This window comes from Raphanus sativus, chromosome 9 (genome assembly GCF_000801105.2).
Source record: "Raphanus sativus cultivar WK10039 chromosome 9, ASM80110v3, whole genome shotgun sequence".
NCBI classification, from domain to species: Eukaryota; Viridiplantae; Streptophyta; class Magnoliopsida; order Brassicales; family Brassicaceae; genus Raphanus; species Raphanus sativus.
In genome coordinates this window covers 23,520,559-23,542,945 of record NC_079519.1, presented here as the reverse complement: position 1 = coordinate 23,542,945, position 22,387 = coordinate 23,520,559, and the positions used below count along the sequence as shown (strand labels likewise).

The 22,387-nt window shown below is 32.4% G+C and overlaps 4 protein-coding genes across 4 annotated transcripts; 3 read left to right on the top strand and 1 right to left on the bottom strand.

Moving 5' to 3' along the window:
* Positions 1 to 2,956: 2,956 nt before the first annotated feature.
* Positions 2,957 to 6,211, top strand: LOC130500161 (uncharacterized). Its single transcript, XM_056994907.1, has 4 exons — positions 2,957 to 5,517; positions 5,599 to 5,698; positions 5,796 to 6,007; positions 6,055 to 6,211. Exons 1-4 carry the CDS (start codon positions 2,957 to 2,959, stop codon positions 6,209 to 6,211), a joined length of 3,030 nt encoding a protein of 1,009 aa, XP_056850887.1.
* A 9,598-nt stretch (positions 6,212 to 15,809) lies between these two features.
* Positions 15,810 to 17,456, top strand: LOC108831568 (putative expansin-A17). Its single transcript, XM_018605096.2, has 3 exons — positions 15,810 to 16,014; positions 16,231 to 16,552; positions 16,922 to 17,456. Exons 1-3 carry the CDS (start codon positions 15,879 to 15,881, stop codon positions 17,229 to 17,231), a joined length of 768 nt encoding a protein of 255 aa, XP_018460598.2. The 5' UTR covers positions 15,810 to 15,878; the 3' UTR covers positions 17,232 to 17,456.
* Positions 17,457 to 17,613: 157 nt separating this feature from the next.
* On the bottom strand, positions 17,614 to 19,323 carry LOC108831566 (uncharacterized). Its single transcript, XM_018605093.2, has 3 exons — positions 18,709 to 19,323; positions 18,046 to 18,213; positions 17,614 to 17,945 (listed from the first exon to the last, which is right to left on the bottom strand). The coding sequence occupies exons 1-3, from the start codon at positions 19,153 to 19,155 to the stop codon at positions 17,748 to 17,750; spliced, it is 813 nt and encodes a 270-aa protein (XP_018460595.2). The 5' UTR covers positions 19,156 to 19,323; the 3' UTR covers positions 17,614 to 17,747.
* A 553-nt stretch (positions 19,324 to 19,876) lies between these two features.
* On the top strand, positions 19,877 to 22,238 carry LOC130500160 (uncharacterized). The gene is made up of 9 exons (XM_056994906.1): positions 19,877 to 19,963; positions 20,113 to 20,152; positions 20,473 to 20,569; positions 20,707 to 20,831; positions 20,944 to 21,164; positions 21,269 to 21,450; positions 21,549 to 21,672; positions 21,769 to 21,942; positions 22,083 to 22,238. Exons 1-9 carry the CDS (start codon positions 19,877 to 19,879, stop codon positions 22,236 to 22,238), a joined length of 1,206 nt encoding a protein of 401 aa, XP_056850886.1.
* Positions 22,239 to 22,387: the final 149 nt, after the last annotated feature.

Genomic DNA, 22,387 nt, shown 5'->3' with positions numbered 1-22,387 from the left:
TACAGAGAAAATTTTATAAGAACAAAACGAAAAATGTATTTGCAATATTACTTTTAAAATTTCATCAAACTGAAGGAAATTGCTAAATGTAAAAGAAAAGAAAAATTAACGAAAATTTATTCAGTTTTTATGTCACTAAACTTAAATTTACAGAAAATGAAAATTGATGGTAAACTACAACAAAAAAATGAAATTTAAAAAAAAATATTCTGTCAGTTTTAGTCACAAATTTCAAGTTTTAAGAAACTAACAAGAAAAAAATAATGAAGAACCGTAACCAAATATTATTATATAATAGTTTTTTCAAAAATTATTTTGGAGAACCAAATATAACACGTAATACAATAAACAATTTACTAAAAAGATATAGTATAATATTAGCATGAGTTTGATGAAAATTTAAGTAAAAATTATAATTCAGTTGAATAGATTAATATGGCCTGATAGAACATTGAATTTTTTTATAAGAATAAAAAAGAAAATATTATTTTCAGATTTCATTAACCTTAAGGCCAGCAAAAAAATAAAGTGAGTTTAACAAAAAGATATTTCATTTTTGTCACCAAACTTTAGCTTAAAAATTGAAAATTGATGAGAAACCCCCCCCCCCCACACACACACACACACACAAACAACAATCAAAACAAAATAAAAACTAAAATTTTGTAAAAAATACATAATATCACTAAATAATACATAAATTTTCAAAATATAGAAAAATTTCATAAAAGGATAAAATAAGATAATTAATTTACAATATTTCTTTTACATGCTTCATGAGGAGACCTTCCACGAGACCAAGATCAACAAAAAATAATGAATCCAACAGTTCTTTTTAATCACAGAAGTAACTAAAACTAATAAGATATTGATGCAGACCCACGATCAAGAATTAATAGATAATAAAAATGAAAATAATATTTAAAATTATAAAAAAATATATAAAATAATATAATAAATATAAGAACAAAGAAATTCTATAATTTAAACAAGAGATCTTAGATAATATATAAACAAGACATATTAGGTTATTGTATCTAAATAAATTTTTTTAAAAAAATTATATCATAAATTCCAAAACAATCCTTGAATAAAATAAATGGATATGAAAATAATAGTATAAATCAATATAATTGAGCCAGAGACATAATATAAAATAATCTAACAATAAATACACAAGAGATGTAACTAGATGATCAATAATATTTGTATTAGAAAATTTAGAAATAAAAACAGAGCATAGATTTGTTAATTAAATCTAACAATTGTATTAGAAAATTTAGATAATTTCAACAAGACTGTGAATAAGAAATCACGGGAATTGTAATTCATAAAAGATATATAATATAATCAAATATTTCAAATTGAATCAAATATTAAACTAATTTAATGAAATAATTTTTTTCACAAAAATGTAAACGAAAATACAAGTGCGGACAAATCTCTAGTTTTGTATATGCTATAAAGATTGATATCTGGGTGCTTTATTTGCACTATATTGAACCATCCACATTTGATGATAAATTGTTTATATCTTATTGAAAACTTAAGTTTTTTTCCATTGATGATAAAATGTTCTTTTTACTTAAGCCACATTTTAATGTAGATGTATGTAGATGTGTTAGTAAAATTTTAATCAAATATTAGACCAAGTGGTTTCCAAATATAATAATTCACTAGATTTTGATCCGCGCTTTGGAAGCGCGGAATATTTTACGATGAAAATTTTCACTAATAACTTAACAAATATTTTGTTAACTTTTAAAGAGTGTGTATTTAAAATATTTTTGTATTTAAATCAGTGTTTTTAAATTCAACCCGATTGTGATTATACCGGTTAATCCGGAGATCTAACAATTTAATTTATTTTTTTAAAATATTCATATTAAAAAGTCACTAAAACCCGAAACTAACCGATTGAACTGATGGATGACCGATATGTAATCTTTTTTTTTTGTCATCAAACATACAGACTCATACTGACTCTGCATACCAAACTGGTAGCTCGACCGATATGTAATCTAATTCGATTGAAATTGTAATACTTTCATAATTTGTAATCTTATAATCCAAATTTTAAAGTTCATTATTTTGTAATTTCTAAAATTATGACGTTTCTACAAAATTTTAAAGAGAAAATGATGGATATAAAATAACTAAGATTAATTATTGTATTCTTTGGAAACATTAATAGTAGTATATAAAATATATTGTTTGGAAACATTGATAGTATTATAAAGAAATAAGTATATTGTTTGGAAACATGGATAGTAGTATAAAGAAAGAAACATTAGTGATTTAATGTTGGTTTAACTATAAAGTATAAAGGTGTATTTAATTTAAAAACTTACAAAATAAATGTTAGGTCCAGTAGAATGTTTCTGTTTTAATAAGATAGATACAAAACATATAATCAAATATTCTTGATTGGTTTTATACACTACAAGAAAAACAGGGAAATTCTGACGACCACTCCGACGGAAAGCGAAGTCGTCGGACCATTCCGACCACATTCCGACGACATACCGACGAAACCCAAAAACACGGGTTCGTCGGTATTTCGTCGGAACAGTCCGACGAACTTCCGACGAAGGGCGGTCGTCGGTATATTCCGACGACAATTCCGACGAAAGCCCGACAAAAATTATAACCGTTACGGTCGTCGGAATTCCGTCGGAATATACCGACGCCGTTCCGACGGAAGCTCTCGACCGTTGGCGAGAAAGAATATGCCCGTTTATAGCCGTTAGCCATTTTAAAAAAACCGACGGAATTCCGACGGATTTTTTATAATTTGTCGGAATTTCGTCGGAATGGCGTCGGATTGCCGTAAGCATTTTCCTATAAATGCAACCTCTCCTCATTCATCTCATTCACTCCTCATTCTCTCTTCATTCTCTCTTATCATAAGAAATTCGAAAAAATCATGTCTTCTGGAGATTATTTTCGTTCGTGGATGGATAGACCTCATTTGGATCCCAACACCAATTTGCTTACAGAAGAATACGTTCGAGGTATTGGAGAATTCATGAAGCTTGTTCAACAGCACCCGGATGCAAATACTGGTATGGTAAGATGTCCCTGCTCTACTTGTAATAACAATAGAATTATAAAAGAATGGGAAGTTTGGAAACATTTGTATAGAAAAGGGTTTGCACGGAATTATAAAGTTTGGTATCTTCATGGGGAAACTGGTTTTGAATATGGTAGTAGTAGCGAACCTCAGCCTGTTAGCGAACAACCTCAGTCTTATGGTTGGTTAGAAGAACCGAGAATGGATGTAGATTATGGTGTAGGTACTGAGCAGATGGTACATGATCATTATAGAGGGGAAGAACCAAATCTCGAATCGGGGAGATATTTTGACATGTTGGATGCAGGAAAACAACCTTTGTATAAAGGTTGTAGAGATGGTCATTCACCTTTATCATCTGCAAGTAGATTGATGGGTATTAAGACAGATTATAATTTGGCGGAAGAATGCGTAGATGCGATAGCTGATTATGTTAAAGGTGTTCTGCCAGAGGATAATCTTGCACCGGGTTCATACTACGAGGTTCAGAAACTTGTTGCGGGTCTTCGATTACCGTACGAAGTGATAGATGTATGTATCGACAACTGCATGATCTACTGGGGAGCGGATAAGGATCGGGATAAATGCAAATTTTGTTGGAAACCTCGTCATCAGGAAACGAGGGGAAGAGTTCCGGTACCATTCAAAAGAATGTGGTATTTGCCTTTGACGGAAAGATTGAAGAGGTTGTATCAGTGTGAGCGCACGGCGAAGGCAATGAGATGGCATGCAGAGCATTCTACAAATGGTGAGATTAGACATCCTTCAGATGCGAAGGCTTGGAAACATTTCCAATCAACATATCCAGAATTTGCTGAACAGAGAAGAAATGTTTATCTGGGATTATGCACTGATGGTTTCAGCCCATTTGGAAAGCATGGAAGACAATATTCTCTATGGCCGGTGATTGTGACACCATACAACTTGCCGCCAAATTTGTGCATGCGACGAGAGTTTTTGTTCCTCTCCATTCTCGTCCCCGGGCCAGCTCATCCTAAGAGATCACTAGATGTGTTTCTTCAACCACTAATATATGAGTTACAACAACTATGGGCGGTTGGTGCTGAGACATACGATGTTTCGTGCAGAGAAAACTTTCATATGCGGGCAGTACTTATGTGGACAATAAGTGACTTTCCAGCATATGGTATGTTATCCGGATGGACAACACATGGCAGGCTTTCATGTCCATATTGTCAAGATAGCACAGATGCTTTCCAACTAAAGCACGGAAGGAAAACATGTTGGTTTGATTGTCACAGAAGATTTCTACCACCTGATCATCCATACCGTAGGAGTAAGACTTTGTTTACGAAGAACAAGCAGGTGTTTGATGATCCACCTACGGAAGTTAGTGGGAAAGATTTGGCGACACAGTTTAGGGATTTTGGTGCACAAAGGACGCCAGACGTAGGTGGACATGAAAACATTCCAGTCGATGCTGTTGGAGAGCTACATAACTGGCATAAAAAGAGTATTTTCTGGGATCTGCCATATTGGGAGAGTCATCTATTGCGTCACAACTTAGATGTCATGCATATTGAGAAGAACTTTTTCGACAATCTGATGAACACAATCCTCAACATCCAAGGTAAAACGAAGGATAATCTGAAGTCAAGGTTGGATTTAGTCGATATCTGTGATCGTTCTGAACTTCACGTTGATGAGAACGGTACGGCACCTTTTCCCATTTATCGGCTGGATGGTGCTGGCAAAGAAGCGTTCTTTGATTGGATTACAGATAAAGTGAAATTTCCAGACGGTTATGCATCAAATTTGGGTAATTGCGTTGACAGAAGCGAAGGAAAGTTTACTGGCTTGAAGAGTCACGATTGTCATGTGATTATGCAGCGGCTCCTTCCGTTTGCTTTTTCCGCACTATTACCACGTAATGTTCATGAAGCAGTTGCAGGGATAAGTGTTTTCTTCCGTGATTTATGCACCAGAGTAGTGACTGAGGAGGGTATTAGTACTTTGAAGGAAAACGTACCCGTTAGTCTTTGCAACCTCGAGAAGATATTTCCTCCATCATTCTTTGATGTAATGGAACATCTTGCTATTCATCTCGCAAGAGAATTGGAGCTTGGTGGTCCTGTGCAATACCGATGGATGTATCTTTTTGAGCGTTATATGCATCATCTGAAGAAGAAGATCAAAAATTTAAGCAAGGTGGAAGGATCTATAATTGCACAGGTGATCAATGAAGAAACTTCAAACTTTGCTGAAAACTACTTTCCATCAGAAGTGCATACAAAAAACCGAAGACCTGCTCGGCATGATGACAGAGGAGAGAAAGCAACGTATCATGTTACTGTCCCAAGCATGTTCAGCGAAATAGGACGACTAAGTGGAAAACCCACGAAGCGGAGACTGACGGAGATTGAGCACGCTCATTTGCAAACATATTTGCTTACCAACTGTGAAGATGTTCTACAATATGAGAGGTAAAAATATATTTTTCATTTAAATTGTTATATTAATTTTCAATAAGTTTTATTTCATATGAATAATATCTTTTTATATAGTGTTTATATGGCAGAGTTGCGTATGACTTACAGACATGCCACAGAAGAAGAGCTTCAACAACTCAGACATAACGGATTTGCTGCATGGCTTCTTAATTATGTGAGTCATAACATATATGAAATAATTAACATTTTACTCATATATATTTAGTATAAAATAATAAACATTTCACTCATATATATATTTTATTTTATAGGTGACTGATGGTTTGGCCAGAGGTTTTGTGTTCGATGATTGGATATGCGAGTTTGTGCGGGGACCAAACTATGTGGTCAAATCATATCCAAAATATTGTACACGAGGATATGCCTTTGCAAAAAAAGGTCATTCTAGGACAACTTATGATGGAGGTGTTTCCTCTTCTTCCGGTGACGATGTCTACTACGGCAAATCAACCCAAGAGGACGAGTAAACGGACCTTCTGATAATGATCCATTACAACCAAACTCTACCAGCAACGTGAGTGCAGTTGAAGATTTGGCAGAGGTTGAACTCGTTGAGAATTTTAACGAGTTTGGAATTGATGCTGTTGTACACTCGGAGCCAGAAGCTGAGATTGGCGAGTTTGACGAAGATTCTGAAGATTCTACAGATTCTGAAGATTCTGATTAGGACTTATGTTTTCTTAGTTGTATGATTAGTTTTTTTTTTTTTAATTAACAAAATCCGTCGGTATTCCATCGGAATATTCCGATGAAATTCCGACGACTCGTGGTTAATTCAGGGTTTAGCCATTCGTCGGAATTCCGTCAGAATATTCCGATGGAATTCCGACGGATTTAACAAAATTCGTCGGAATTCCATCGGAAAACTCTGACGGAATTCCGACGACCTGAATATTTGAAATTTTTATATCATAATATATCTATATTTGGATACCGAAACTACTTTAATAACACATATTAGATGTTTAATATAATATTACATATCAACCGTTCGATTTTTACAAATTATTTAAATAATTATATATTTATATCATTGTTTTCATAACATCTCATCTTAATACTCATATACTTTCATTCATATTAATATAAACTTACACTACAAAACACAATTGTGTGTAAAAATTGGATTTGAAAACCTTATTATAGTTAATCTTTTTTAAATAGTCTATTTATTATCAAAGTTTTGGATTTGATCAGTAAGAAACTTGTTTTTAAACCCTAAACCCTAAGTCGTCGGAATTCGGTCAGAATATACCGATGGAATTCCGACGACCTGCCCCATTCCGACGGATCTATGTTCGTCGGAATTCCGTCGGTTTGTTAGTTTCCCGAAATTACAAACCGCGTGAAAATTTCGAGTGGACCGCGTGAATATTTCATTAAACCGCGCATTTAATATTTTATTCTTTTTCCGACGACATACCGACGGACACGGGTCCGTCGGTTCCTTTAAATAAAAACCAATCCTTCTTCCTTCTTCACCATTTTCGCCTCTCTCTCTCTAAATCTTCTCCGTTTTCTCTCTCTTCTCCGGCGATTCTCACCGCGAATCCGGCGTCCCCACCTCCGTGAATCCATCCCACCGGCGTCCCCACCTCCGTGAATCCATCCCACCATGTAAGTATCATCTCAATCTCTATCTTTTTCATTTTTTTTTGAGTTTAGGATGTTAGATTTTAGGATTTGAGGTTTGATTGATTTGCATGTTCGAAATTGAATGGATAGTTTAGGATTTAGGGTGTTTGATTTTAGGATTTGTTGTTTTTTCTTTTGGTTTATATATTGGATTTGTTGATTTTTTAAAAACGTTTTTCCTATTTTTAATATTTCTAACAACTTTTTTCTATATTTATAAAAGTTTATAAAAACGTTTTTATGCAGATAAAATATTTTTATGAAGATAAAAAACTTTTAATATTTTATATAGATAAAAACGATTTTTAATATTTTATATAGATAAAAACGATTTTTAATTATTTTTATGTATATAAAAACTATTTTTGATATTTTATATATATAAAAACGATTTTTAATTAATTTTATGTAGATAAAAACTATTTTTAATATTTTTATATAGCTAAAAACGATTTTTAATTAATTTTGTGTAGATAAAAATATTTTTAATATTTTTATAGATAAAAACGATTTTTAATTATTTTTATGTATTTATAAAACCATTTTTAATTTTTTTATAGATAAAAAAGAATTTTAATTTTTTATATATATGTTTTGACTAATATATTAATTTTATTTTCTAGGTCTGATGATTCGAGTGTTCGTCGGCGTGTCCGACCTCGTCGTTCCGCACCCCGTGGCCGAGCTAGTTCGGTGAGCAGTTCCCGTGCATCGGGTTCGTCGTCTCACGAACAAAACTCGGTTCCTTTCGCTCCGGCTCCCGCTCCGGCTCCCGCTCCAGCTCCTGCAGCCGCTCCACATGACCCGGGGGTCATGCCAGTTGAAATATTGGTTCAACAACCAGGTCGAGAGCATCTCCCGGTTCTCGAACAATACCCACGAATGGGACACTCGACTTGGTTAGTATTTTTATTTCATTTGTACAATTATTTTTTTCCCTTTTAATCTAACATTTTTTTTTAAAGGTTCAACAAGTCGACCAGTGGGATTAGCGGGAGCATCACCCAGATGATGTATTCGATGCTCCAGACGGGATATGACAAGTGGACTTCGATCCCTTCCGCGGAACGCGAGCTGTGGTTTCGTCAGTTCGCGGTAACTATTAAGTTTTTTTTTAAAACATTTTTAATTTTTTTATATTTTATATGTACTAATCAAATTGTGTGTTTTTTGTAGCAAGAATTTACTTGGGACTCCGGCCTGACGGAAACAGTCCGTCAGGCATTCAGCCGCAAAGCCCAGACCGTCTACACGAAGCAGATCTACGAGTGGAAGCAAGTATGGCTGGATGAGAGGAAGCCCCGGTTACTTAGCGGGACGGTGTGGACCCAATTGATCCAGCACTGGGAGAAGGAAGAGACTATAGAGAAGTCTCTACAGAACTCCGCCAACCGGAACAGCGATCGTGGCGGGAAAGGTATTTACGTGCACAACCTCGGCGCTTGCAGTATGTCCTCTAAGGAGGATCAACTGGTAAGTTTTTTTTTTATTTGTCTTTCTAGTTACTTAAATAATTTTTTATATGCATTACCTAACACTTTTTTTTTTAGATTCAAGAAAACGATGGTAATCCCGTCGATCATCTCGTCGTCATTAAGGAGGCGTACACCAACAAAGGGACGGGTGAAATTCAGGATCCGGTGATCAGAGAGGTCATTGAGATGGTGGAATCTCAAAAAGAAGCTTTTCTAGCTTCTCAGCAGCCTCTTTCTGACGACGATTCTACGGGTGCTTCGAACAACATGTCCCGACTGCAAATCAACGAGCTGGTTGAAAAGGTAATTTTTTTTTTCTATTCTTATATTTGTTTTTAATACTTTATTTATTAATTTTATATTTTTTTCTATTACTATATTTTACTAACTTAAATTTTTTCTAGGCGGTCCCTAAAAAAAAGGGTCGTTTGGTAGGATTGGCCCGTCGTGCTTCTTCGTGTCCGACTTCTTCATCTCAAGTCCCGTACGCCGATCCATTGATTCTAGAGCAGCTACAGAACAAGGATCAACGGATTGGAGCATTGGAGGAGCAGAATGCTACAATCCTTGCTGAGTTGGCGGATCAGAAGAAGTCCAACCTCGAGATAATGCAGAAGTTGGATCGTTTGTTCCCGGATCAGTAGTTTTTTTTGTTTTTTAATTTAAAACTTTCTAAATGTTTTTTTTTTCAGATTGTATTAAAACTTATTTTCTATAATATTATTATTAGTTTCTTAATTTCAGTTTTTGTTTAAATTAATTTTAATATTTTTAAAAATTAAAAATTAATAATAAAATAAATTTAATTAATAAAATATATATATCAGAAATTCCGACGAAATTAGTCCGTCGGTATATTCCGACGACCCTTTCCGTCGGTATATTCCGATGAAACATGTCGTCGGATTATTCCGACGGATCCTTTCGTCGGAATATCCCGACGACGTTTTTCGTCGGAATATACCGACGACATGTTTCGTCGGAATATACCGACAACTCTTTTCGTCGGAATTTCCGACGACTATGTTCGTCGGAATATTCTGATGCATTTTGTCGTCGTCGGAATCATGAGTTTCCGATGAATACAGTGATCGGAATACTCCGACGGATTCCGAGGGAATTCCTTATCGGAAGGGCGTCGGAACTCCGTCAGAATCGGGTTCATCGCTATCCGTCAGATAATCGTCGGACTGTCTGATGGATTTCCGACGAACTTTTTTTTTCCGACCAACTGAAACCGACGACCACTTTCGTCGGAATGTCGTCGGAATAGCCCTATTCCGACGACATTCCGACGGTTTTGTCCGTCGGTATACGTCTGTTTTCTTGTAGTGATAAGATTATCCCTAAGATTAAGTACTGTTTCATATTACTTCCGTACTTCTAACTTTGTTGTTCCCTATAATAATTTGGCGTAACGTCATTGACAAGTACGTTTATATCAAACTATGAAATTTATACAGTTATACCTACTATGGAAAATGGTATGTCCCGTTTATCAAATGGAATCAGTGCATCACCCATGTGATAAGTACGTGGAAGTACCATTAGATATGCCATAATACGAGGGTATATATACACTACCTATATATATATGTATAACGTTAAGTTCTTGTATATTTTCAAATTTTGACTTCGATATTCTTATACATTTCAAGGTTATGGATCGAAAAAGGAAGGTTATAGGTCGAAGATTTTTGTTTTTGTGCAACTGAATCATCAATACTATTAATTCTTCAACATATCCAATTGATATTAATTGGGTCCAACATATTTTATAACTGTATTTAAATGATTTATCTAAATATCATATAACCACCTTAGATAACCACCTTCTAAAAGTTATTAAAATCTACGTTGTAACTGTTCCTACCAAAAACAGTTATTTTTTTCTTTCAAATAAAGTTTTGAATTTATCAGACAGGTCTGTGATTTGGAAAATAAACGAAGTACCATTTCCATGATACAATTTTTAGAAAATAAACGACGTGATGTACATAAGATATTATATTTCATATGAAACTTTAAAAGTTAACTAATATTAATATTAATTAATGGTGGAAGCGGGTTACTATTAAAATTTAATTTTATGACTGACGGAGTTTAACCGGTTTAAGTGAATTTTTAATAGAAATAAATATTCATATAAACTCATTTAGTTTAACGGGTTTTAAATAGGTTATTCGAATAAAAAATATTTATTAAATGTGATTCTACTTAAAGTTAGTGAAGACCATTTTAACCCAAATATATATATATATATATATATATAACAGAATATGTTAAACAATATTTCTTTAAACATTTTTCAAAAAAAATATTCGGTTTTAGTTGCGGGTTGAGTTTGATATTAATTTTCGAATATAATAATTTAAGAACTGTTCGAGTATATAGATCATGTCTAATAGAGTATGAGATTTTTATTTTTGGGGCGATTGGGATATAAATATTCTTGACTAAATTATGTTAGGTAACTACTAAGTAAATATAATATGTTACAAACTTTAGGAATAAAGTTTTAAAATGGTTTCTGAAATACATATGGTACAAGTGTATAGTTATGCAACTTGACATATTGAATATAGTCATCAAAAATATATTAAATTAAATTAATATTAAACACTAATATAATTATAAAACACACAAAAATTAAATTAAATCATTTTTAAAAAAATATAAAACAAAACATATACCCGCCCTTTAAAGGGCGGGTCAAAATCTAGTAATTCATTAAAGCCCTAAAATCCAAGAGTTTAAAAAGACAATAGAGAAAGCTGGGTTTTAGCAAGACTGTTGGCCGGTCCATTACAAACATGAAAAATGAAATCAAATCAGCAGAAAGTAAACGGAGACGAAGGAGAAAAAACCAGAGAGATGATGTTGGATAGAACTCCGTGAAGATCATCGTCCACTTCCTTTGGTTGATTATTCGGATGAGCTCTTGAGAAGCTGAACGGATATAAATATTGGTGATATTAAAGTATTTAATACTGTACCACTTAATATTATATATATATATATATCAAGAAATGACTATTCACTATATATATACATTACTTATCTACCTAAGCAATTTTTTTTTTTTTGGTCGACACACTACAAAAAAATAGTCATATTGCAATATTGATATATTGTTGCAATATGCTCATATATTGTTGCAAATATGAAATTGCAATAAAATTGTGACACATTTTGAGTTCTTGCTGTTTGAATGTTGCAAATTCGTATTTGTTGCATATACGTAGCAAAATTAACAACAAATTAAAATGTTGCAATATTTGTCATATTATTGCAACAATTTTTTATAGCAATTTTGTTGCATATTTACAACTTATTTTGTAACCATATATGGTGGCAAGTCATTGCTACGTAAAATATGTAGTAAACAACATTGCAAATTTGCATTTCTTTTTTGAAATTTAGTAATATTAATGCAACAAAATAAATATTTTTTTTTTTGGGTACAATTTAAATGGTTGCAGTTTAAAATTGTTACAAAATTTGCTTCATAAAAGATATAACAAATGTTGTTGCAAATTTTTCTATAATTACTTTTAAATAATACATTTGGTGCAAATTTGTTTACGTAATTCAGAAATAAAAATTATTATTTTTAAATAAATTAGTAGATACCATTCCGATTCTAGTTATTTATATCATTTACTAATTACTGAAGCAAAATTATTATTAATTTATAAATTTTATTTTAATAATGATTTAATTTACAATTATCAAAATATGTTTTTTATCATTTGTGAATTTGATATTAAATTAATTTCAGTAGGTAAATTACTTAAAATGTTTTCCTTAAACTTTTTTTCCATTATCGACAATTGAAGACAAGAAAATAAAAAAATATACATAGAGTCTACAAAGAAAAAGAAACACGAAATAAAAAGATGAATTCACATAGGAAAAATTGTTAAACAATTAAAAAAGGCATCTTCTTCTTTTTCATTTTCATCTTCGATCTCCATTAGCATGAAGGTGAATCAGTTTAAAAAAGACATCTACTTAACCTATCATTTAAGAATCTTCCATCTTCTGCTTTTCCCAAAGACTTGACTTCTTTAGTTTACAAGGGATTCTTCATCTGCCAAAGAAAATAATGAATTGCAACAAAAAAAAAATTAAAACATAAACAGAAGGAAATAAACTAGAAGAAGAACAACAAAAGAAAAATAATACCTTTTCAGAACTTTCTATCTGATTCGTCCAATTAGCAGACCATTTTCTTTCAAATCATGTATAAGAAAATTGTTTGACCACTTTAGAAGTATTCATCGCAGGTAAGATATGTAGATACTATCTCTTTCCTTCCTTCCTTACATCACTTTATTGAATTCTCACTGTATTATCTGATTTTCGTCGATTTTTATTCGTAAATCAATAAGCCCAGAAAAATTTTGGAACTGATAAAAAGGTTAAGGAAATTGAGAGGAAGAGAAATCGATGAGTGGGGATATAGAATGCTTTACGAGATCATTAAGCAGTTATAGAAGATCATGGGTCAATTAAACTAAAACCACAATAAAAAAATAATGACTAAAACCACATGAATCGTAGTGTTAGTTACACAGGCTGATTTTGTAAAATATCTTTATACTAGAAAAATATTCTAAATAATGCAAATTAAAATTAGTACTAAAAATATAGTGCATAATTTTGTTTGAATCAATTTATTATTGATGTTAAGTTTTGTAACATTTTAACAAGTGATGTTAAAAACAGATAAATGTATCAATTAACTAAGCGATATAATTTTTTAAAACATGGTATCACTTTCGTTTAAATAATACAAATTAATAGATCTTATATCATTTTACAGAATTGATGTTAAATTAGTTCTTAATAACATCAGTTGTTATAATTGATTTTAAATAATGTATATTTTCTTCATTTGTAAATAAGTAATTTAAAATAGTAACACTTATTTAAATGATACAATTTAAGAGATACAACTTGCACTTTTTTTTGTAGTGACATGTTTAAATATATAATATAAAATTATATTATATATTTTTGTACTTAACATAAATTCTTTAAAACTTTTTCTATTAAAGAACATATAATAGAAAAATATAATCAGTCACATATTTTCCCACATATTTTTTTATATTTTTGTTTTGCAAATTAGCAACGATTCAAAAGTGTTGAAAGTTTCTTGCGAAACTTACAAGATATTTGTTTATGTTGCAAGAGGTTGCAATTTACTAACGAAAACATGCAACGTTAGTTTTAGTTGTTATTTTGCAATGAATTTGTAAGGAAATTGTAACAAATATTCATTATTGGAAAAATATTGCAATAATCATAGCAAATTAATAACGAAAACGAATGTTACAATTTTTCTGTTGCAATAGAGCTATTTTCTTGTAGTGTTGGTCATCTTGTCCTACTACACGACGTTCTATAAGCGCCTATATCATATTTCTTGGCGAGTCTCCGGTTATATGGCGTGCAAAGAAACAAGACAATGTCTCCTTATCATCTGCAGAGGCTGAATATCGAGCGATGTCTGAAACTGTTAAGGAATTGAAGTGGTTGAAAGAGCTCTTTGATTCATTTCGTATGCCTAGTCCTACACCAATGCGTTTATTTTGTGATAGCAAGTCTGCCATTCATATTGCTGCGAACCCAGTCTTTCATGAACGTACTAAACACATTGAGCGAGATTGCCATCATGTGCGTGATGCGGTTAAGAAGAAACTCATCACTACAGAGCATGTTACATCTAAAAATCAACTAGCAGACATTCTTACTAAGGCTTTGCCTAGGCATGATCTAATTAACTGTTGTAAAGGAGCACGACCAACAACAAAAAGTTGTAGATGAAAGATTTGTACACATCCCTTTTAATCCCTTGACATGTATTAATGCAGTTCATTTTTATTTCTTGTGTTACAAGAACACGATCTCTTTGGTGTGTTTCCGATTTAAATATATACACTAAAAAGACGTACTTGCAACGTACCACGGAATTTGCGTAAAATGGAGGAGCACTTATCAGTTGAGTCGTACGTTGAATTGTCAACAAAACCCCATCGATATTCGAATTCTAAGTTCATTGCCAATTGTCAAGACACGACTTGTCTATAATTGTATATTTATTTGTAATACTTTAATGTTTAATGTGGTACTTCTAGTTAATCATTCGCGAGATGGTTGTATAAGTTGTACTTCAAACGACTTTGGACGTTAAATGCTATTGGATGGGTTAATTTTTATTGGCTTTGGAAACACATCAAGTTATGGTACCGGAAAAGAAATGTCTATATATTTTATTTAGTTATCAGAAAAATGACTGAAGTATAACATACATTGAAACCTTTATAAATTAATAATATTGAGATTACACCAAAACAATAATTTTTTATTAATTTATAGAGATTATTAATTTACCGAGATACTAACTAAACAAAAAAATTCAATTTAGAACTATGAAATTATATTAATTTATAGATATACTAATTTATAAATTATTAATTTAAAGAGATTATACTGTATTTATATAATTACATGTTGAATGTGTTTGCATCAAATGTGTAAATGCATCTTCAACTTAGTGTTCCAGAGCGTCTCTTTCCACGTCTTTCTTTGTTTTAAGGGTCGACGGCTTAATTCCGTCGAATAACGCAACTAAGTTTAACAAATCTTTTAGTTAATTACTTATAACATCAAAATATAGTTCAAAATTTGATAGATATTCTAGTTTCAACCATACTATTAACAAGATTGATGCACAAGTCTATTATATTTCTTTTATACTAACGGCCGTTTTACCATTCTGCTTACAAAAAAAAAATACAACTTATAAAACTTGGTCGACAAGATAAATCAATTTTAAACTTAAGAAAATAGAGCAAATTAATGAAATAAACAAAAAGAAACTACCTAAAGTCACATGACTCACATGCCTTATAATTATCATATGCTTGAAAACTCCGTATTTTACGTACTCTTATAATCATTAGGTCAATCATCACGAAATCATATTCTTTTTTTTTTTTTTTTTGAAATCATATTCTTTAGTTTCAACTTTCAACGTTTACCGCTAATTCCAAGTCATTATAATTAATTTATAAACATATCTTAATCGAAACAAGCTCTGTGATTTTTACTATAAATAGGTGCTGAAGCCTATAAGTCTTATGCATCCAACAATCATCAACTTCTTCTTTACTTAAACGAAACAATTAAAAACCTAAGAAATTTCTACGAAAAATGACGAAGAATGTCTCTCTTTTGGTCGCAGCTATCTTCTACACAGTGTTCTTCATGAAGATTAGTTCGGTTTCTGCAGGTTGGTTACGAGCTCATGCAACCTTCTATGGTGGAAGTGATGCTTCTGGTACAATGGGTAAGTTACAAAGCTAGGGCTTGATATATATATATATATATATATTTTTTTTTAAATGTCACATCAATTTTTTGTACTTGGAGAAATTTTATTAATTCTATATTTATTTGTATTTACAGATAAATATTTTTCTAATATGTAATCTTCTTATAATAAGAACCTTTCATGAGTTTTCTTGTTCCTCAAGGCATTGGTTTATATATGTTCTTTCTTCAGGTGGAGCTTGTGGTTATGGGAACCTATACACGGACGGTTACAAGACCAACACTGCTGCATTGAGCACTGCACTGTTCAATGATGGAAAGTCGTGTGGTGGATGCTACCAGATCGTCTGCGACGCGAGCAAAGTGCCACAATGGTGTCTTAAAGGCAGATCAATTACAATTACTGCCACAAACTTCTGTCCACCAAATTTTGCTCAAGCAAGCGACAATGGAGGATGGTGCAACCCACCAAGACCTCACTTCGACATGGCTCAGCCTGCCTTTCTCACAATCGCTAAGTACAAAGCTGGAATAGTTCCCATCCTCTACAGAAGGTAATAAATTACCATTCATATTCAGTATACATCTACCAAACTAAATAAACTCCCTCCGAATAAAAAAAATGTTTTGAATAAACAATTTCTCCCAAAATATATTTTTTGCATGTAATAATAATAAATTATAAACTTCAAAATAATTAATTTTATTTATTGAATTTTTATTAATTTAAATTTGTGGGAAATCGCTCTATATTAAGTTTCAAAAAAGGTTATGAAAAATAATAACTGAAAATAATGTATTAATAAAACAAATTTAATATGTGGAAAAACACCAATATATAAATATATATATTTAGAAACAAATGAGTATTATCTAATTTTAGGTCAATAAAAGTGTGCTTAAAAGGGTTCTTGTTCTTATAGGGTTGGATGCAGAAGAAGTGGAGGGATGAGATTCACTATGAACGGTAGGAACTATTTTGAGCTGGTTCTCATCTCCAACGTAGGAGGAGCAGGCGAGATCGCTAAAGTATGGATCAAAGGGTCTAGGAGCAACAAATGGGAGACGATGTCAAGAAACTGGGGAGCTAACTGGCAAAGCAACACCTACCTCAATGGTCAATCTCTCTCTTTCAAAGTTCAACTTAGCAATGGAAGAACCAAAGCAGCTCTCAACGTTGTTCCTTCGAATTGGCGGTTTGGTCAGAGCTTCAAGAGCAACATCCAATTCTGATATCAATAATAATTTTGTTTTGTTTTCTCTGTTTGCATCATCATCATCTGCCATAAGCTTCTTGTTTTGTAGCTGTGTTACAGTCTTGCTTGCTTCCAAAGAGTTTATAATCTGGGGAGGACTCAAGCAGTGATGATTGTATTTGTACATTTAGGGAAGACAATACGTATATGTATTTATATGTTTCAAGTCGTGGTTTAAACATAGCACTATGTTCAAAGGCCATAAGAAACAGAGCCCCTCTGTTTTTGAAGTAACAAAAAAAGTAGAGTAATACGCTTCTTCTGCAAGCACTCACTAACTAAACTTGATTCCTTCTAAGACAAATCTTAATCACACTTGAGCTTAATTTCATGTCTCTGTTCGGAATCGAACAATCAAATGTCGGAAAAACTTGGTATATTCAAAGATTTATAGATCAGAATATACAAGTGAGAAAAAAACGTGTGTATCTATCTAAGCGGTAGAGAAGTAGAAAACTACTTCAACTTGGGTCTTGAGAGAAAAAAATAAAACTCAAAGATCATGAATAACAACTTCAATGAGTTTCTGAGCTGCATCTCTAACACTCAAAAGGTTTGTTTTGATCTCATTGCACAATCTTCCTTCAACTAGCCGTACAGGTAACCACATCTTTGGTTTTACATCCACGGTGTACGCAAGCGTGGTCGGAAAATCTTTAAACTGTAAATCCAAAGCCTCCCCTTTGTCTAACTGTGTAATAAATAAAAACACAGATAGGAATTTAAAAAAAAAAGCTAGCTCTGAGGAAAGGTATATGAAATGTGTTTGAAGATAATAGTATTATTATTACTTGTTCGATGGACCATTTGCCTTCAAACAATTGAAAATCTCCTTCGACCATCTTAAAGTCGATTTCACGTCTCCTCCCATGAGGCAGAATCTCAAGCTCCTTCTCGAAACAATCTAGAACAGCTTTGGCATTGAACTTAAGACCCAATGCTAAGTTTTGCTGTCCCATCTGTTGAAACAAACACAAACCTAGAGAATGAGACTGGTTTGGATGCTCTCTCATACAAGAAACTTAAAACAAAACTCGATTAGGCTACCAATATGGTAACCAACAAAAAAAATTCGGTTGAAGTTGGGCTATGAATTCGGTTCAATTTGGTAGATAAACCGGTTCAGTTCAGTCGGTTAGTTCGGTTTTCCAATTAAAAGAAAATCCTAACCACATGATACCAATCCTACCTAACTAAATTTGTGAACCAAACTAACCGATTTAAACCAAAATTCTGATAGAAATCTAACTGAAACCAAAAACTTTAATTAATTCTGGCAGAATATTTCGTAACCGAACTGAATCTTCTGTTCCACCCGGCAACTTTTCAAACCAAACTAATTGAAAACCGAATAAAACCGAACCCGGCTCTATCACACAAGTTGGATAAGATCATGATCAGACAAATCTATCGAAATGTGAAGTAGTGTTACGCAATGAGAACAAGAAAGAAACCTGGAAAAGACGAACACGGTTGCCTTCCTTCTCCACCAACTCACTAACGACAAGGCCCGGTATGAACTCCGACAGCTTCTCGTAATCAGTCAACACGCTCCAAACCGAATCGAGGCTCGCCTCCATTCCGATCTTCGAGCGGATTCGCCGCGAGCTCTTCTCGAGCTTCTCCACCGAGATGAGAACCCCATCCTCCGTCTTCCCATCTGTCAAGCATTCAACCAAATAATCATCCTCATCATCATAATAATCTTCGTCGCCGAATCGGCAGGTGAGACATCTACGAGAAGAATAAGCTAGCGGTAGTGTCGAGGAAGGCGAATAGAAGGATGGAGTGTGGAATTTAATCGCCGGAGAAAGCGAAACTGATACACTGGAGGTTGTGGTGGCTAATGCGGCGGCGCGTGTGTGGCGGAAGGCGGAGGAGAAGTCTAATGCGATCTTCATTGTTTTCTATAGATCTGGAAGTCTTAAAACAACAGGGCTGGCTATGAACTATAGGCTTTTATTTGGGCCTCCCAATTTTTCTTATTTTCGTAATGGGCCCATGATATGGTTTTATAAACAAACAAACCGTTTGATAAAAGGAAAAGCATAAGTTTAGAATTAAATATACAAGTAGTTTAAATTATCTATACTATTATTTATGAAGTAATTTTGCTTAGTTGTCAACTTCTCCTTGATTTTAGGTTTTTAATGATTTTAAATTTAGTTTTTGCTTAGTTGTTAACTTCTCCTTGATTTTAGATTTTTAATTTTGTTTAGTTGTCAACTTCTCCTTGATTTTAGGTTTTTCATTTCAGGTTGTTACCATAAATCATTTTATCTAATATAAATGTCGATAAGAAAACTTTTTTACCAAAAACAGGCTTTATATTTATATTCAGCAATTAATCAACTAATATAAACATTCATGAATATAACTAAGTTGGGATAAACTTTAATATAAACTCAAATATTCATTCAATAATTTTCTAGATGATAACGACAAAGAAAACCATAATACATTACATTAAGGAAAATAGCAATATAGATGCCGACTCTATAATTATACCGACCGTAGCTATGTAGTTATATATATGATAGTTTCTTTCGTTAATGTCACTCTCAAATTAAACACACAAATCACAAAGCTCCTCAGCAAGAAAAAAACAATAACTCGCCAACTATGTCTTTTCTGAAAAGAAAACCTGCTTCTCTGGTTTTTATTGACGATATTGATCCAGCTAAAGATTGTTACAAGATTAAAGTCAAAGTGTTAAAACTTTGGAATACATGGAAAAATTCAAAAATCGTGTCAATTGAATTGGTGTTGGTTGATACCATAGTAAGTATTGTATTTTTCATTATTAATTTGCATTAGTTATACTGTTTAGCATTAACAATCTTCTCAATTTCTTGCAGGGAACAAGGATTCATGCTTCTATTGATGAACGTTCTCTTGGTAACTTTCGATCTAAGTTATCTCAAGGGGATTCTTTTAATCTGAGTAATTTCACCATTGGTGATTATACCACAGAATATAGAACGAATCCTCTTCCTTTTAAGATTAACTTCTATAGAACAACCAAAATTACTTCTTGTGATGATTTTCCAAAAGAGTTGCCAAATAATTATTTCAAAAGTTTTAAAGAAATATTAGATCGTCAGTATGAAAAAGAAATCTTAATCGGTGAGTTTTCTATATTATTGTATTTTTATTGATGTGTCCTTATTTATATTCTCTTTTTATCTGTTCATTATTCTAATGTTTTGTGTGTTTAGATGTTATTGGTGAAGTTGTGAATGTCGGACCTTTAGAAGATCTTGTGGCAAAAGGAAAATCATCAACTAAGCTAGAATTAACAATCCGTGACATAACGTAAGTTTTTCCAGCTCTTGCTTTTATATTATATTATTTTAATTTTGTGAGCTACGTAAGTTTTTTTAGCTCTTGATTTTATATTATACTATTTTATTATTATGACCTTAAAACTGTTTTGTATTTTTTATATTTAGTGACACACATTTAACATGTACGTTGTGGTCTGGGTATGCAAAGCAAGTATCAGATTTCTTTAAATCTAATGAAGCATCATGTATTGTATGTGTTGCTCGATTTGTTTGTGTGCGAGAATTCAGAGGTATTTTTTCCCACATAACATTAAAATTGCTGATAATATGTGATATTTATTTGTTGTGTGTTCAAAAGAAAATATGATATTTATTTGTTGTTGTTTTTTGTTGATCTTTTAGGAGCCATTACTGTTTCTAATGTATTCAATGCTACTGAGATTCTTTTTGATCCACAATTACAAGAAGTTCTTGACTTCAAATCCAAATTGCCTAATGATGATTTGGTTATTACTAGAGAAGATTTTGATCCAAAATCTACACCTCTAAAAATAGATTTATACGATGAGTTTTTCATTAAGAATCCAATAAAATCTATCCGTGCATTGAATGCATCGAATGAGGTATGTTCTACTTATTAGATATTTTGGTTATTACAGCTAAATAATGTCGACTGAAATTACTGATTACTTCTTTTTATATAAAATTCTTTTGTTTGTTTTTATAGGTGGGAAAATGTGTTACACTTTGCAAAATTGTTTCCATTGAAACCACTCCAAAGTGGTATTTTGTTGCATGCCGTACCTGTAAGACGACAGTCCATCCATGTGAAGATGATCTTGATGATGATAGTCCACCTTTGTTTCATTGTAGCGGATGCAATAGAAACGTCTCTAATGTTGTGGCTAGGTATTTTGTGGTTGATATAAAGTCTCACATATTATTTTCGTCAATATATATAGATATTTAAAATTCAACGTTGATATTTTTTTTTGTAATCGTTGTAGGTTTAAACTTGTCCTTTGTGTTACTGATCATACGGGAGAGGCAGCTAGGTTTATTCTTTTTGATAATGTTGTTGTCCCCTTTCTCCATAGAACTGCTATGGATCTTGCCGAAGAAGTTGCGGAGGTATAATGTTTGTTTATAAATTTTATACTTATAGAATCTTTATTTTCAGTTTGTTTATTTAATTTTTCTTTTTTTTGTTTATTTTGTCTTCTGTAGGAAGACGCATCTCTTCTACCTTTGCCGCTGATCAGACTTATTGGGAAAACATATATTTACAAGCTTAATATATCAGCTGATAATTTGAGGAGTCGTAAAGCATCCTTTAAAGTTGATATAATTTCTGATGATGAAGATTTGATTAGTAAGTGGGTCACTGAAGGTTATACTCAGGTATTTGTGTTTAAAAACACACGTCTATAAATTGTCTTCTTGTGTTTGTTTATGAACCTTTATATTTTTTTCCCTGGTATTTATGAACCTTTATATATATTTTATGTAGAAGTTTTGATTATTTATTTTCTGTATTTTAGGGTGGTTTGTTTATGGATTGCCAACGTGTTTTGGAAGATTCAGCTGAAGCTTCGCAACCTGATGGATTAAAGCGTAACAGTGATGCTTTTGATCGTGGACACTTGGATGTGGGGACAGATGGAAATACTAAAAAGTTGAAGAAGACCAAAGAATAATTTTAAATTTAGATTTGTGTTTTTTTTTTAATTGATAGGTTTTACGTTTTAGATAATTTATTCCTAGAGTGTTTGTTATGGATTTTTTCAATTCTGTGTTGGTTTTTGAATAATATTTTAAATTATGCCTCTTCAATCATTTATTTGAT